At 38.9% G+C, this 12,741-nt stretch overlaps 1 protein-coding gene across 1 annotated transcript; it reads right to left on the reverse strand.

The window, feature by feature from the left end:
• Positions 1-265: 265 nt before the first annotated feature.
• TDRD15 (tudor domain containing 15) lies at positions 266-6,661 on the reverse strand. Its single transcript, XM_065400390.1, has one exon. The coding sequence runs from the start codon at positions 6,659-6,661 to the stop codon at positions 266-268; it is 6,396 nt and encodes a 2,131-aa protein (XP_065256462.1).
• Between the last annotated feature and the right edge of the window lie 6,080 nt (positions 6,662-12,741).

Below are 12,741 nucleotides of genomic sequence, written 5' to 3' on the forward strand. Positions count from 1 at the left end.
GTGTTAGGCACTAAAATTAGGTACCTTTCCTTCATTACAAAAATAATTTGGTTTCGTGCCTCTTTGTGATAAGCCTTCCTGGGTATATAAAAACAGAAATAAAGGCCACAATTTGCATTGGCATCAAAGGGAAGTAAAACCTATTATGTAAATAAACGTAACTCTTGCAAACATATATTACAGAGCTGAGGTAAAAGTTCAATCTGTATTACTGTCCTGAAAAAAGTACTTTTAACACTGAAGCCTACTTACTATTCAAATATTCTTATGATGCCACCTCTTTACTAATCTTCATTTCCCTCATTCTGGTGTTCATGTCAGCAGAGGCACATGTCTCATTCACTGCTTCTGGAGGCAGATTTTCAGTAAGACTTTCTGTGGAAATGATGTTACATTTCTTATCATCCGAAAATTGCATAAATAATTTCTTGTCACACTTAAGTTCATCTTTTGCAGTATTTTTGCCATTACTATATGAACTTGGTTTCTTCCTGCGTCGTTTTCTAGAAGGTGATTTAGTGGTAGAATTACTTCTTGAAACTATACCACGGGCATTTCTATGTTGCAGATCTCGTGTTTGCTGCTGTGCATTCTCTTTTTTACCTGTCAAGAAACTGCTTTCAGTACAGCTATGTTTTGGTTCAGAAATTTGCAGAAAACGTGATTGCTGTGCTTCACTTTGAAGTTGTGAACATGGTTCAATTGGTTTTGTATTGTCAAGTCCAAGGAGGCAGCATGTACTTTTACTGTAGATAGCATGACGAGCTGCAACCAAGGTATCTGCTACATTACTCCGCTCACACAGAACATCTACCTCTAGTTTCATTCCAGAACCATACTGCTTAAACTGGAAAATCAGGCCTTGTTTACCTAGAAATTCCTGAAACAAGAGCTTAGCTTCATCACTCCAGTGTTCCCCTTTAGCAGGAATCACACCAGATAAGGAGCAGGAGTAAGATAATCGTGGTAAACAAATAAGTTCTTCTGGAACAACTTTCAGTTTATCAATATCTGAGTAGGGAATATATACAGGAAAGCCATAATCAATAAACATAAGAACAACAGACTGATTTGAAATTTCAGAAACTTCTACCCTGTTCCACTGTGCGTCCAACCCAAACTTGATCAAACAACTTGCACCAGGAGTCACAAGGTCTTGTGGCAAAGTTGGCAAATTGCCTGGAAGGTCAGAAAGTAGCATAAACAAGGTTTTCATAGTGTCAAATAAGTCTTCTAATTGAATACAGAAGTTTGAAGGATCAGTAACTGTAGTTGCAAACCCAGGGTATTGATTACCATTTTGGAGTAGTGCCCATGTAACTGAATTTATTCTAAAAGACAGTACAGATGTCTTAGAAGCCACATTATTTGCACTTTCTGTACAATCAGGTTTGTTGATCTTGTCTTGCCCAGAGATCTGATTCAAATATTCCAAAAGTAGAATCCCATCTACTAAGATATCTACTTCCCAGAGACAAGAAGATTCCAAGTAGCTCTGAAACAGGAGCTTTATTTCACGATGTGCAATTTTCTTTATCGCATAGTCACATGACATTTTATCTGAATTTTGAATCCAAATCCATTTACATAATATGGCTTGTTTAGGAATACACTTGATCTCATTACTGAGCATTTTTGTATTACGCAAGGATACCATTTCACGTCTACCACGATCCATGAAGAAAACTAACATTTTCTCCTCACTAACAAGCTTCATCACTTTTGATCGGTACCACTTCAAGGTGTTTTTAGATTTTGTCAAGCATTCCAATCCTTCTTGAATATTTTCTACTGCAATCAAACGGTTTCTCTTTGCTTCTTTGGCAACCATTACATTTAAATCCAAAAATGTTTGCACATTTCTCATTAATTTTACGTGGAAATTTCCACATTTTGAAATATGAATTATTTCTGCCATTTCTAGTTGTCCAGGATTTAGATCTTGGTTAGGGATTTTAGAGAGAATTTCAGCGGTGTTTCTAGTCTCAACAGCCTCGTATTTGTTATGACCTCTAGAGTTCTTCCTTAGTTCCTCATCTTCAGGATCTGCATTTGTGACTGGAATGTCTTGTTCTGTATTAGTTTCCATATTTAGCATTGGTGTGTTCTGTAATCCTGAGCTGTCATGTCTCTGCATTAACTCATTAACCACAGACTTTCCATCACAAATTATATCTACCTCCCACTGTTGTTCATGTTGTTGCAAAAATACACAAGTAATTTGTTTATTATTTACTTTTCTGGAAAAGTAGAACATAACATTGCTGCTCCAGCTTCCATCAGGATGAGTACTTTTTACTCTACTAAGGAAACAATGGATACTGAACCTTGGCAAAGTTAAGAACTTTCCTTGAATTTTGTAGATTTTTGATGGACTCACAACTGCTGCATTACCATAGTCAATGAATTCTACCTCATAGGATTTTCCTGATCTAACTGTTTTAATAACTGCTCTATATAAGAAACAATCAATTACATATTCTGCTAAAACAAGATCCCCTGCCACAAGTTCATTCAGGTAATTTTCATGGTCTACATTTATTTTTCCTTCATTTAGTTCTTCTGCAAGTTGAATGATTATGTTTTCATCCTCTGCGAGCTGAATATAGAAACTAGATGGGCTATTTATATTGGAAATGTAACCTGCTAACTGAGAATTCAGCTCAATGTTACGTGGAGGAAGATTGATATATTTGGGTCTATTTACCCTACCTTCTTGTTGACCTGTATCATTTAGTTTGTTGGTGCAAGATTCAGTCATAATATTTGCAGGTATTTCCTGCAAATTGAAAACAGGGCAAAGTAGAGATTCAGGAGTAAATATTCCATCTGCATTTTTCTCTCTGTGTTCCAAAGGTATATTCATAACATTTTTACAAACTGGCTCTTTATTGCCATGGAATGTTGGTAGTATAAAGGGCATATTGCACAATTTTTGTGGAACAAGCACAGTTTGTTCTTTATCTTCAAAATCCTCTTGAACACCAGTCTGAAAAGATATATCATGTACTTGAGGTTTTATTTCAGTTTTCAAGGCAATTCTCTCAATATTTTTATCTTTTGTTTTATTACCTTCATAAGGTTTTACTTTGTGTACCTCCTTACTATTTTCAACAGACTGCTCTGTACAACTTTTCATATGCTCCAATTCCTCTGTGTATTTTTTCCCATTCTCAGACAATAATTGTAGAATTTTCTGATTTATCTGGATATGTCCATCATACAGCTCCACACCAATCTGGCCATCTGATTCTCTGGATACTACTACTGCCTTCAATGGTTTACCCATGAAATTCTCCTCAAACCATTTATTGACTTCTACTGGAATTTCTCTCTCTCTAAGATCTGACAGATAACATTTAATGGCTTGCATGGGCGTCAACAGTAAATCTGTGGCATGATCTGGAATAGGCATCAGTTTGTCTCTCACTACCAGCTGTTTATTCCCAAAGTCCACAAAATAGGCTAGTAAATAGGATGATGATCCCGTGGAAGATGCCAAAGCTCTGTAAAAGAGACTATCTTCAAAATATTTGGCTATGCATAATCGTATTTTGCTCGGGTCATATTCTGAACTGTTTGGTATGTTACTAATCTCTGCAATCTTCTTCATCAATTTGTCTATAATTTCAGTGTTACGATTAAGCTGGCAATAAAATTTTGCAGGGCTGTATATATGTGTTATATATACCTCCTCTTCACTTCCAATTTTTATATTAAAAGATGAGTAGCAAAAACTATACAGAAAAACTGATGGTTTAAATGCTTTTGTGAATCCAAAAAATTGGGACTGGCCATGGCCATGCTCTATGAGAAACTGCTGTGTACCAATAAATGGAGACTGTAAATCAACTACATTACACAAGCAGTTAGGCCTTATGAGAATTAGAGCATAAATGATGCAAGTCAATAGCCCACTGGAAGCAGAAATTAAGTCTCCAAAATCCTTACATGCCTCTTTAGTCCAAATGAATCGGTAAAATTGTGAGGGTTCATTTACATTCTTAAGACTACATGTAAAAGCTTGACTTTCCAAAGTTAAAAAATCTGGAAGAATAGCTTGAAGATCTTTACGTAAAACTCTTTCCTGATTACCATAGTCTACAAATATCACATCAACTTCATTTCTGGATACTTGTTTCAGAAAAGCTGCTCTGTACCACTTTCCATCCTTGGAGTGTTTTGCAACACAGGGAATCTGGCCAGTTTTATAGGGATTGCTATGCACTTCATAATAACTCTGAATTTGCTCCATTAAATTCATTAGTTCTGATAATTTGCTTTGCAACTGACAAAAAAAATGGGATGGAGAAATAATATGAGAACATATGACATCAAGAACTGCTCCTGGTTTAAATATTAACTCTTTATAAGAGCTCATATGGTCACTTCTCCCAGATATTATATAATGCTTTCTGGAAAGAGTACTTTCCCAATTTGGAAAAGATTCGAGAGATTCTCTTGCCACAGAAAAAGTGTTGAATAACTGTTTGTTTTGACAGATATTTCTAGTTGCTGATACTTTACTTTTAGGCATAACATATGTACCTCGTGTATTTATATATTTTTTGTTTTTGTTTTTTGAATTTAGGCCTTTAGAATTTTTCATAAAGTTCAAAAGAGAATCCTGTTGCACTTCCCAGTACTCAGCATATCCAGCCTGAACCATAAGCGTGACAACATCCATTTGTTCCAAGCCATCCATAAATTGTGCATTAACAATGTACTTGTCATTTTGCTTTGCAATGACATAAAGCAAGAGCTGTTTGTCAAATACAACCTTTTTAAAGAAATCTGTTTCTTTTTTAACCCATACATCCTCAATGGGAAATGCATGAGCAAGTGCACAATGCATGGCAAGTGCTGGTAATTTACAAAACTCTGGAAGCAAAGTTTTCACATCATGAACGGGTACGGTATCTGTATTTCCAAAATCCAAAAAATAAACGGTAATGTTTACACCTTCCACTTCAGTGATAAGTCCTCGATAGTACTCCATGTCTTTGCTATACCGGGCACAGCAGAGTAACCCAGGCTTTGGGTTTTCAACAATCTTATCATAAACTCCATATCTATTATACACATCTGCAATATTTTTCATCAAGGTTTGAAACTCATTGTTATAGTCATTAGTTTGAATCCAGAAGTTTGATGGATTCAACACATATTCGACAAAAGCAACATGAACGGCATCTATTTTCATTTCTACTGTTTTGCAATAGATTGATAAAGAAGGGTCCTTTTCAATTAAGCAGATTCCCATTTGTTCTGTGTTTCCAATCAAACTCTCAACTGAAACACAGATCTCTTCATAAGCTTTGATGTCTCCAAGTATATTAGTGACATTTGTACTAGAAACTAGGGAACATGCTTGAACTACTTCATTCACCTGTTGTGGATATTCAGCATTAACTTCAGATTCTTGACTATGTAATGTAACATAATACAAACATTCATTGGCATTGAACAAATCAATGCTGGCATACACAGCAGTTTGTCCTAACAATGCCTGTTTAAATTCTTTTAGTTGAGAATTTCTGTTTACAGCTTCACTCTGATCACTGAAACATGACAGTGCACACTGAAATGAAATCATTGGTAAGGAAGTGAATTCTGGTTGAAGTTTCAGAACACGATTGGAAGGCACAGCTTCACTGTTGCCAAAATCCATGAACCAGACCTTTACTTGGTCATCAGAGAGGAGCTGCTGTATCACTCCCCGGTGCCACTGTCCTTTTTGTCTTTTTGCAGCACAGAGAGCTCCAAAACTATCACAAGATGGAACATTTTCCCTACTGACAGCTTCATAATGCAAAGTCATTGTTGTGGTCAAGTCTTCTAGCCCTTTCTGCCATTTTAGCATCTGGCAATAAAATTTGCTTGGACTGATTGCAACATTTATTTTTACCTTCTCTATACTGCCGACAGATAAAGAAGGCAGGAATCTATCCAGAATTGGCTGAAACGCTGGTAGATTTTCAGCATTGCTGAAAGAGGATGACTCTGGCCTTGTGTATTTCTGTTGCAGCAATTCTGGCATTTGTTTGCAAAGGAGCTCTTGGGGTAATTCCTTTAACATTTCTACAATAAGACGAAACGAATCTCCATCAACAAGTTTTCCTAATTGCAGTTCAAGAACATCGCTAGTGACTTTCGGTACTTCCAGGAGAAACAATTGGTATGGTAAAATGGCTTGCACGTGACCTTTAATCTGTAATCCTATTAGAGAAGAAAAATAATTTAGAGCTTTTGGACCCCATTTTTCCCCAACTGGAAGTATGTTTGCAAAAACACCACACACCACCTTTGGAGGCAGCTGGAACCATTCACCACATGCAGAAGAAACATTTATTTCGTTAACTATTAGTACTTTCCCAATGTCTATGAGAAACACGTCATAGATTTCCTCTCTCTTTTCCAGCACTCTTCCTCTATGCCATTCTCCATTTATGTCCTCCACCAAACAAAACTCGCCAATGCCAATACCATCCTTTACTTTGGATACATGCTGTATTTCTTTTTGCAATATGTGGTAATCAAAGTCGTATTCTGTATTATATTTCCCCTGAAATGTCACGAGCACTTCCTTTGGATGGCACTTTATGTGAGTTACCTTCAGATCCATGTCTAAAAATTTTGGTGATGGAGACAAAGAATCCATTGTCTACAAAATAAAAAGATCAGTTCTGATAATCATCCAGTTTTCAATTCACTCTTTTTACATTAACAGTACATAATTTCTTAAAGCAATTTGTATTCAGTATATCTTTAACGGTGCATTTTGCACAAAATAAATAAATACAATAAACGTTTACTGATTTTAATTCTAATTTTTCCACTTCTCAAGGTACATTTGGCACAATTCTCCCTCAGATGTTGTCTGCATGTGTTCCTCGCAGACAAAGAGGGTGTCCTGGACTTACTATTGTGCTTTCTGACTTGCTTTATCACCTTACATGGAGCAATGCAGAGTGGTCCTCAAAGAGACAAAAATTCCTCATCTCTATTCATTTTATAACAGACACATTTGCAAAACAAGAACACAGGAGGCTCAGTATTTCTGCACAAAACAAGAAGTGGAAGTGACGTTTCTCTGTCATTTGTGTTATCTCTGCTAATTCTACAACTGGACTGCCTTTCACTCTGCAGGTAGTCTGGAGACATTCCAGAGCTTTAACAGTGGTACTCAGGAGCTGAACCCCACACACCTGACAGCTCATCTGAAGGTTTGACTCTATCGAGAAGACAAATCACAAAAATTCAGTGCTCTGTTTGAACAACTTTTTTGTTATTTACACTAAAGTATGCCCTCCCTTCCACTTCTTGCTATTAGTTTTATTTGAGGGATTTTTATTTCCCCAAGACACACATCTCTCTCTCTCTCTCTCCCCCCATCCCTTTCCTCCTTCTCCTTCAGGAGGATCAATCTGTGGTCCTGTGCAGTAGTGCTTACCTCTTTTGATGGAATTACAACTTTTAGTATAGCTGCAGATGTGTTATTCTTTATAATGTACTTCCCATGTCTTTTTGGAGAAATAACTGGAAGTCACAGTTCTACCAAAGAAAAAAAAAGGTTTTATGTTAATTATATGTTGAATGCCTCTTTTACTGTACTTACTTGTAGTACTCCATAACATAACAGTGGATTTTATAAAAAAATTAAATATTTTCACATCACTTTTAAACAAAATGCCCTGACCTACATTTAACCAAGTCTCCGAGGTTCAGATTGACTAGAGCTTTATTCAAAAGTAATGCAACTGGTCTGACTTCACATTCTTTGAATCAATATCATGCCCCTGCAGTTTCACACCACCACCATCACACGCCTATAGACTAAATATGATATTCCGGTTAATAATTAACGATAGTCAGATTGTCAAACACATTTGCCCATTGTCCAAGAGCAAGCTGGTAGGAATCAATCCCTGTCAAGCAGAGGCTTAGTTTCTCAGAAACTAAGCTTTACATTTTTAAAAAATATGTATTTCTAGTTCTTATGGAGGAAGGTAACATAAGAACACAAGAATGCCCAATATCAGTGATTCATCTGGCCCAGTATCCTGTCTGCTAACAGTGGACAGGGCCAGATACTTGAGAAGGCATGAACAGAACAGGGCAATTATTGAGTGATCAATCCTCTCATCCAGTCCCAGCTTTTGAGGTTTAGGGACTCCCAAGCATGGGGTTCCATCCCAGACCATCCTGACTACAGCCATTAATGGACTTATCTTCCATGAACTTATTTAATTCTTTTTTGAACCCAGTTATACTTTTTTGGCTTTCACAGCATCCCCTGGCAACGAGTTCCACGGTTTGACTGTGAGTTGTGTACACCATAGATTTTTATAATGGCATTATGATTTTTTTTTTCATCTTAGCTATCCCTTTTCTAATAGTTCCTAACATTGTGCTAGCTTTACTGACTGCTGCTTGACTTGGAGAAGATGTTTTCAGAGAACTACCACAATGACTCCAAGATCTCTTTCTTGAGTGGTACTGTAACAGATAATTTAGACCATGTCATTTTGTATGTATACTTGGGATTATGCTTTCCAATGTACATTACTTTGAATTTAACAACACCAAACTTCATCTGCCATTTTGTTGCCCACTCACCCAGTTTTGTAAGATCCCTTCACAGTAACCTTTTATCTTAACTATCTTGAGTAATTTTGTATCATTTGCGAACTTTGCCACCTCACTATTGACCCCTTTTTCCAGTTCATTTATGAGTATGTTGAACAGCACTGGACCCGGTATAGATTCTTGGGGGGCTGCCTTATTTACCTCTCTCCATTGTGAAAACTGATTTATTTCCTACCTTTTGTTTCCTACCCTTTAACCCAGCCTTACTGATCCACAAGAGGCCCTTCCCTCTCATCCCATGACTGCTTACTTTGCTTATGAGCCTTTGGTGAAGGATCTTGTTAAAGGCTTTCTAAAAGTCCAAGCACACTATGTCCACTTGTCCACATACTTGCTGACCCGCTCAAAAAATTTCAAAAGATTGGTGAAGCATGAGTTCCTTTTACAAAAGCTATATTGACTCTTTCTCAACATATCATGTTCATCTATATGTCTAATAATTCTATTATTTACTGTAGTTTCAGCTAATTTGTGTGATACTAAATTTAGGCTTATTGGCCTGTAATTAACAGGATCACCTGTGGAGTCTCTTATTTAAAAAATCAACGTTAGCTATTTTCCAGCCATCTAGTAGAAAGACTGATTTAAGTGATAGGTTACATTTCAGTTAGTAGCTCTGCAATTTCACATCTGAGTTACTTCAGAACTCTTGGGATAATACCATCTGGTCCGAGTGACTTATTACTGTTTAATTTATCTATTTGTTCCAAAATCTCTATTCAACACCTCAATGTGGGACAGTTCCTCAGATTTATCACCTAAAAAGAATGGCTCTGGTGTGGGAATCTCCCTCACATCCTCTACAATGAAGACTAATACAAAGAATTCATTTAGCTTCTGTGCAATGGCCTTGTCTTCCTTGAGTGCTACTTTAGCACCTTGATTGTCCAGTGGCCCTACTGATTGTTTGGCAGGCTTCCTGCTTCCAAAGTACTTTAAAAAATTTGGCTGTTAGTTTGTGCGCCTTTTGGCCTGCCTAATTACATTTGTACACTTGACTTGCCAGAGTTTATGGTCCTTTCTATTTTCCTCAGTAGGATTTGACTTCCAATTTTAAAGGATATCTTTTTGTCTCTAAATGGCTCTTTTACTCTGCTGTTTAGATATGGTGACATTATTTTGGTCCTCTTACTGTGTTTTTTATTATTAATTAATTTATTATTATTATTTGGGGTATATAATTAGTTTGAGTCTCTACTATGGTGTTTTTTTTAAAAGTTTCCATGACACTTGCATTTCATTCTGATGACTGTCCCTTTTAATTTTCATTTAATTAGCTTCCTCAATTTTGTGTTGTTCTCCCTTTTGAAGTTAAATGCTACTGCATTTGTTATTTTTCTCCCTGCAAGTATGTTAAATATAACTACATTATAGTCACTGTTACTGAGCAGTTCAGCTACATTCACCTCTTGGACCAGATCCTGTGCTCCACTTAGAACTAAATGAAGAACTGCCTCTCCATTTGTGGGTTCCAGGATTAGCTGCTCTCAGAAAAAGTCATTAATGGTGTCTAGATCTCATCTCTGCATTCCTTCCTGAATAACCTTGTGAATGTCAACTACTGCAGTTGTGTCTTCCTCAATCAGCAGACAGCCTACAACACAAAGGTCTGGCCATGCTTTTATTCAACTTAATGGGACATTAACTGGCTAGTTATCCAGTTAGTCACTTTTCCAATTTATTGAAATATTAATAAAGGACCCAATTCTGCAAAGTTCTGTATGATCTCATCTTTCACTGACATCAACAGCTGAAAGAGTTACAGAACGGGTTGGGGGGGAATAGAGAAGAGCTTGGATGTAGATGTGGCTTCTTATTCTCCCTTCTCCCCCCCTCACTCCTTTTTGGGAATGAAGTCCATTCTCACATTCCCTTTTGCACTATCAAATTACCTCTGCAGAAGAATCTTATAAAGGATGACAACCTATACTACTACCTATACAGGTTATTGTCCTTATTTACATTGTGAGAGTTGACTGCTGCAAGGAATAGAAATATTCAGGAACAAGGTAGGAAGTATGAGAAATAAGCGACAGAAGGGTTCAGTGACAGAGAGGGGGAAAAAGAAGACAAATGAGAAAGATGCAGGGACAAAACAAACAGAGCAGAAGACTTAACAAAAGACTGAGTTGGCTGTAGAAACAGCGTAAAGCAGTGAGTCTCAAATTTTTGTACTGGTGACCCCTTTCACATAGCAAGCCTCTGAATGCGACCCCCCTTATAAATTAAAAAACACTTTTTTATATATTTAACACCATTATAAATGCTGGAGGCAAAGCAGGGTTTGAAATGGAGGCTGACAACTCGCAACCCCCCATGTAATAACCTCATGACCCCCTGAGGGGTCCCAACCCCCAGTTTGAGAACCCCTGGTGAAAAGAATACTAGACAGAACTCAGCCCCTCAGGACAGCAGGGTGGGCGAGTATGGAGGCAATGCACTCAGTCCCCAGAGGGAGGAAGCAAAGTATTTTTGTGTGGCAACCCTTTCTTGCCAACTGAAATATCAGAATGTATGGGCTCTAGAGCAGAAGTTCCAAACTTTTTTTTTTTTTTTTTGCTGTGCACCCGTCTCTGAGAAATAATATTTCCGCAGAAGCCTGGTGTCCAAGAGTGCATCCCAGCCAGGATGCCTCACTGCACCCCAGCCTGTGAACATCCCCTGCCTCTGATATGTTCCGGGCAGGTGACCCCAGCAGAACACAACAGCTCGGCTGCACCTCTCTCCTCATATCCCTGACTCTGGGACCTCCCACCGCATCACTCACAGACCACAGGCTCCTCCAGCCTTGGCGTGATCCACAGCATGCAGGTGAAAGGGCCTGAATGGGCAGAAAGGAACTACCTCCTACAGGGGTGCATGGATATTAGCCTCTGGAGATGCAAGCAAGCTGGAATGCCTCTTCCCCCACCTCCTGCAAAGGAAGAGGCCACACCTTCTCCCTCCTCCTTGTCCTTCCAGCCTGACAACTGGAGCGGGAGACTCAGCTAATGAGAGAGAATTCTTATTCCTCTCTCTGATTACCTCACCATGTCACAGCAGGAACACCCAACAGTTTGAAAACCAATGCTCTAGAAGTCATGCATAGCCATCATAAGGTTGAAGAGGTGTTGCCATGCTGTTACCTCCAATGCTGGCAAAACTAAAAATAGATTGATAAAATAAAAGCCCTTTCACACTCCTTATAAAAAAAACAGTAATTTTGTGTACTCTTAACTCACCAGTACATGCACTCTGGTACACATTTATAGATCACCCAAAATGCACATGTGGAAGCCCCTCTCCTATGCACTTCAGCTACTCCACAGCTGTCTGCAGGGGATGAGACAAGGGTTAGGATGAAAGTTGCAGAAAACTAAGGAGCAACTGAAATCCAGGGACAGAATGAAAACCACTATGCCATTTTCCAGTCCCTTCTGCTACAATGACAACTTTGTACCAGATCTCTTACTCCTGGGGTAATTCTGTGCCAAAAAAATAAAAATTCTCTGCACAGTATTTTAAAATTCTGCAAAATTCTGCGTATTTTATTTGTCGAAATGACATACAGTAACTCCTCACTTAACGTTGTAGTTATGTTCTCTCCCATTCAGCCAGGCACATTTGCCCCTGTCTCCATGTGTCCCTGCACTCCCCTTTCCCCTGTGGCCCTGCACCCCCATTCAGCTCCCCCCTCTCCCCCATCTCCAAAAATCCCTGCACCCCCACTCAGCCAACCTTCCTCCCTCCATCCCCATGTGGCCCTGCACCTCCACTCCCATTCAGCCCATGGCTCAATGCTGTCACTCCATTAGCTCCTGTGCCCTCGCCCAAGTCTGTCCCCCCACTAGCCCTTCTGAACTCGAGTCTATGTGACCGCCCAGCAGCCTCATGTGCCCCGCTCTGCCCGTATTCTCTCCCGCCCAACCCCCCCATATCCCGGCTCGCCTCACCTAGCCCCTCAGGCAGGGCGCTGTGAGGAACACAGCCTCTCCTCTTCCCTATCCGTGGCTGGTTACTCCGTCCAGTGAGCAGGCTACCCTCTGTTGTGGTGCCACAGTAGCCCCTGGTGGGAGAAAGGTGTAATTACAGCACCTGGCAGAATCTATTTTC

The sequence above is a fragment of the Emys orbicularis genome, chromosome 3 (genome assembly GCF_028017835.1).
Source record: "Emys orbicularis isolate rEmyOrb1 chromosome 3, rEmyOrb1.hap1, whole genome shotgun sequence".
NCBI lineage: Eukaryota > Metazoa > Chordata > Testudines > Emydidae > Emys > Emys orbicularis.